The sequence below is a fragment of the Lathyrus oleraceus genome, chromosome 6 (genome assembly GCF_024323335.1).
Source record: "Lathyrus oleraceus cultivar Zhongwan6 chromosome 6, CAAS_Psat_ZW6_1.0, whole genome shotgun sequence".
Lineage (NCBI taxonomy): Eukaryota > Viridiplantae > Streptophyta > Magnoliopsida > Fabales > Fabaceae > Lathyrus > Lathyrus oleraceus.
The window spans coordinates 132,294,258-132,299,855 of NC_066584.1; the positions used below are offsets into that span (position 1 = coordinate 132,294,258).

At 37.4% G+C, this 5,598-nt stretch overlaps 1 protein-coding gene across 1 annotated transcript; it reads right to left on the reverse strand.

Annotated features, from left to right (window-relative positions):
* Window positions 1-782: 782 nt before the first annotated feature.
* LOC127094398 (uncharacterized) lies at window positions 783-1,688 on the reverse strand. The gene has a single exon (XM_051033239.1). The coding sequence runs from the start codon at window positions 1,686-1,688 to the stop codon at window positions 783-785; it is 906 nt and encodes a 301-aa protein (XP_050889196.1).
* Between the last annotated feature and the right edge of the window lie 3,910 nt (window positions 1,689-5,598).

Below are 5,598 nucleotides of genomic sequence, written 5' to 3' on the forward strand. Positions count from 1 at the left end.
TCAATGAATGGCAACGGGAAATGGTCCTTTCTAGTCGTGATGTTTAAACTCCTGTAGTCAATACACACTCGCCAACCTGTAACTGTCCTTGTAGGGATTAACTCATTCTTCTCGTTTCTTATGACGGTGGTTCCTCCCTTTTTTGGGACCACATGCATCGGACTCACCCACGGGTTGTCAGATATAGGATAGATAAGACATGCGTCTAATAATTTCACCACTTCTTTTCGAACTACTTCTTTCATTGCTGGGTTGAGTCTTCTTTGAGGTTGGACCACCGGTTTGTGGTCGTCTTCCATGAGAATTTTATGCATGCACACTATAGGGCTAATACCTTTCAAGTCCTCAATTGCCATCTGATAGCATTTTTGTATTTTTTTTAGGACTTGGATGAGCTTTTCTTCTTGGATATTCTTGAGGCTCGAATTTATTATAGTCGGGCATTTACCTTCAGAATCGAGAAAGACATATTAGAGATTCTCGAGAAGTTGTTTCAACTCCGTCCCCTTCTTGGACTCTTTATTCTCCTCACTAGTTTGAGGTAATCGTAAATCTTCCCACCGGTGTGGTCGAGATCCTTTCCAATGGGGTTGTTCATCCATCATGTCCAGCACTTCGGATTCTCCGTTGTCCACTTCTTTATCACCATCAAAAATGGATAAACTCAACACTCTTTCCAAAGGTAACTGTGGTGCATTCAAATGACTATCATACATAATCCCTTGATCCAGAACCTCTATAGTATGACTGGTGCAAATATCATCTTTGTATTTCATGGTGTTTCAAACATCAATTTTTAATTCCTCATCATAAACCTTCAAAGTCATAGTACCTTCTTCTATGTTGATCAAACATCTCCCCGTGTCTAAAAAGGGTCTCCCAAGAATGAGATGAATTTCTTCATCTTCAGGCATTTCTAGAATCACGAAATCCACCAGGAATACAAACTTGTTAATTTTCACTAGAACATCTTCAACAATACCATAAGGTTTCTTAATCGAATGATCGGCAAATTGGAGTGTCATCTTGGTATCTTGCACAACACCTATACCTAGCTTCTTGTAAATGGATAACGACATCAGACTCACACTGCCTCCTAAATCAATAAGAGCCTTTTTGAATGACCTATCTCTGATGGTGCAAGGAATAGTGACAGCTCCTCGATCTTTCTTCTTCATTGGGATCTTCATACCCTGCAAAATAGCACTACAAGTTTCGGTTAGAATAATCGGGTTGGTGTCAATGGTACGCCTCTTAGAAATGATGTCCTTCATGAACTTGGCATAGGTAGGCATTTCTTCAAGTGCTTCCAAAAGCGGAATGTTGATTTCTAGCTTCTTGAATAACTCTAGGAACTTCTCAAAGTTTTTCTCATTTTGCCCCTTTTTCTTGTTTCTGGCGAGAAAGGGAAGCTTAATGACCGACTTAGGTTCAGTGACTTTTTCTTTCCCCACTTCTTTCTGTGCAACCAATTCTTCCCTCACGGCTTCATTTTCTTTGATCTCAAGATCCACTTCGATCAATTGATCTTCATCTTCAGCTGTCTCCTCAAGGACTTCATGAGATTTACCGCTTCTTGTTGTCACAACACTCACATTATTATGCTCTCTAGGATTTGTCATAGTTGCACTAGGTAGAGCACCTTGTGCTTGAGAAGTCGAGGCTAATTGCTGTGTTATTTGACCCATTTGGACTTTAAGATTTTTTCTGGATGCGATAGTGTTTTTCTGATTGTTTTGGGTTTCTTCTTGGAATTGAACATTATGAGCTGCCATTCTTTCAATGGCAATCTCCCAATCAACTTTCTTAGGGGCTTGTTGTTGCTGTTGTTGTTGATATTGAGTTTGGTATTGACCTTGTTAAGGAGCTTTCCCTTTCTAATCTTTCCATGAGAAATTGGGATGATTCTTCCAACCCGGATTATACGTGTTGGAATAGGGATTATTCTGCTTCAAAAATTTGATTTCCTCAACTTGTTGAGGAGTTGCAAAACATTACACTGTTTGGTACGGTCCATTACAAATCTCACAACAGACAATATGAGCAGGTTGGACTTGTGCTACCTGTTGGGTACCTATATTCATCGTTTTCCGCTTCTTCTCTACTTTAGCAGCTATAGTATCTTCTATACATATTCTATTGGTTTTCAACTTCAAATTGATAACCCCTTCCGGTTTACTTACACATTTGTCGTACAGCTCCAAGTGCTCATTATCAACAATTGCTTCAATGATCTTTTTGATACCGGTGGCTGTTGAGAAATTGGTAAAGCCACCGGCTGCAGTATCAATTAACTGTTTGGTCTTTATTTTGAGACCATTCACAAACATCTGCATCTGTTCTGTTGGATCCATATTATGAGTTAGGCAGGCTATTAGGACCCTTTTGAATCTCTTGTAGGCACATCCCAAGGATTCTCCGTCTTTCTGCTTAAAATTCAGAATTTCATACCTCTTCCTCAGAAAAACCGACGATGGAAAATACTCATTCAGGAAGGCTTTTTCCATATCTTCCTAAGATGTAATGCTACCGACTGGGAGAGAATAGAACCATTCTCCGGCTTCTTCCACTAAGATGAACGGGAATATTCTCAACTTCTTAGCTTCCTCGATGTGACCATCAATTTTTAGAGTGTTGCTCATGGTCAGAAACCTATGCAAATGCTTGTTTGCATATTCATTAACCTTTCCAGTGAAATGCTTTCTTTCAAGGTGATTAATAGTACTAGGATGTAACTAGAAATTAGCCACATTCTTTGGTTGGTTGACAATTGTTAATCTTTCGGTTGGTGCATTTGCGCCTCTGTAGTCACCCAACAGTCTTTCTGGTGGCGGTGGGTTCTCTCCCATTATTTCGATTTCTCTCGCCGAACCTGAGTTGGAACCTGAATGAATGGAAGGTTGTTCTTCTTCTGATTCCAGTCTTACTAATCGAGCTTGTATGAGTCTTGCCCACAAAGTTCTTTCGATTTCTGCGTCAAAAGGAAAATCAACTAGGCCTTACCTCGCATATAAATATCAAACACAAATTAGTTGATAATGATCGAAATAAATAATTAAAAGAACGGAGAATGAATTTTAGTTGCAGAGCAACAAAATTTCAATTGAAATAATTTAAACTTTATATTTGGCATTCCCCGACAACGGCGCCAAAAACTTGATCGGGAAAATAACAAGTGTACTATTTTGCCAATGTAGTAATAATAGGGACCTTTCCTAAATATTGATCTCGAGAACAGCGCAGTAATACGAGTTTAAATTATGATTCAATTAAACAAATCAAATAGTTAAAGGTTTGTAATAAGTCACTCTCTAATGTAATTAGAAGTAATACAGAATAAAGCTTTTACACAATTTATAAAATTATACGAATGATGGTGTATGATTATCTCCTGTAATGACCTTGAATGTATATCTCCTCAAACAGTTCAAAAATGCAATTACCATATCTTAAAGTTGTTTCCTCCTAAAACCTTAGAGGGAAACCTTTGGTCATTCATTCTAATCTTTAAGTCCTTAGTTGATTATAATGAAACCAAGCCTTTTGAAATAACAAGATATAACCAGTAATTATAGGGTATCCTTAGTCCTAGATGATGTCTACTACAGTTTCATTGTGCAAAAACCTTAACGATTGCAATCCTGCAAATTGTTAACCATATAACAATCCTTATTTTTTTGATAACGAAAGCGTTAAAAACATTGCACAATGAAATTGACAAACAAACATAATATTGAAGAAATTACAAATTCATAGTCATTACACAATCAAATCAGGGACACCCCCACGGGCATTGGGGGGTTTAGCCACTCATATTATTCAAAGAATGTACAACATATAATTTAGACATTACAAGAATAAGAGGATTCCGTTGATCTTCAATCGCATCCGCTCTCGAAGGACCTCCGTTCTCCGCAACTCTTGATCGTTCCAATCTCAATCGTATAAATTCTCTATCGTGTAAAAAGTCTCAGTTCTCTGTCTCCAAAAGTCCCCTAAATAGTTACTGATCAAATATTTGATGCAGCAAATGTCCAAAATGCCCTTCAGGATCAACAATGCCAAAACACTGGGAAAATTAAAAGATGAGGCGTCCAAGCCAACATTGGTCGTGTCAGGCAACATAGTCAGCCGTGTTGGCTTACTACTGCCAACTCTCCAACATGCCCATGTCAGGACTGCTGACACAGGCCGTGTCAACTGACATGGGCACCCGTGTCAGCTCCCTGTTTTAGCTGTTGGGCCTCTTTTTTCTTCCTTCCCCTGACACGGGCCGTGTCAGGTAACACGGGTGGTCGTGTCAAGGCTACTATAACTTCAAAATTCTTCTTCCGATGAGCCAGGAGAAGTCGATTCCCTTGGCGAGTCTTTGGGTATTCTTGCTTGCACCTGAAACCAACCAAACTACCAAAAGGAGCCATAAATTGGAGTTCATTGACCAAAACCGAAGGTAATAATCAAAACAGAATGGAAATGCAAACATCTAATTTACTAAATAAAATAACATAAACAGGTAAAATAAGGTGTTACCGACTTTGTGAATTTATGTCTAATGAGTGTCAGAAAACAAATAAAATTGGAGACAGATCACTCTTGATTTCTCATATGATATGTAGTTGAGTTAAAAAATACTCTTGATTTCTCATATGATATGAAGTTGAGTTAAAAAATACTCTTGATTTCTTAATCATGAATGTAAATGAATTGAGAAATGCCCTTGATTTCTCAGATGATATGCAAATGAGTTAAGAAATACTCTTGATTCCTTAATCATGAATATGAATGAAATATGTATGAGTTAAGAAATACTCTCGATTTCTTAATCATGAAAATGCAGACGAATTAAGAAATACTCTTGATTCCTTAATCATGAATATAAATGAACTGAGAAATACTCTTGATTTCTCAAATGATATGCAAATGAGTTAAGAAATATTCTTGATTCCTTAATCATGAGTGTAAATGAATTAAGAAATACTTTTGATTCCTTAATCATGAATGTAAATGAAATATGTATGAGTTAAGAAATACTCTTGATTTCTTAATCATGAGAACGCAGATGAATTAAGAAATCTCTTGATTCCTTAATCGCTAATGTAAATGATTGGGGATTAGAGAATCATGTTCAACTGCTCTTGACTGGTGGTAGATCTTTGGGGATGGATCTATTATAAAGTAATTGTTCGACTGTTCTTCAGACACTCTTCATTGAAGGCATACACTACTGGGGGAACAAATGATCATATTCATCTGCTCTTGGCTAAAGATGTCATATTCAACAACTCTTGGCTGAACTATTGCATTCAACTGCTCTTGGTTAAAGCAAAAACTATGCAAATATAGTATCCAGTTGCTCTTGGCTGAAACTATTGCTTTTAACTGCTCTTGGTTGAAGCAAACTGCATAAAATAAAATAGTATCCAACTGTTTTTGGCTAAAACCACTGCATTTAAATGCTCTTGGTTAAAGCTGCTGCATAAAATAAAACAGTATTCAACTACTCTTGGTTGAAACTACCGCGTTCAACTGCTCTTGGTTGAAGCAAAACTGCAAAAATAAAATAGTATTCAACTGCTCTTGGTTGAAGCAAAATTGCAA

Excerpts from the sequence above, each read along its gene's own strand:
- LOC127094398 (XM_051033239.1), bottom strand. The coding sequence starts at position 1,688 with ATGGGTCAAATAACACAGCAATTAGCCTCGACTTCTCAAGCACAAGGT.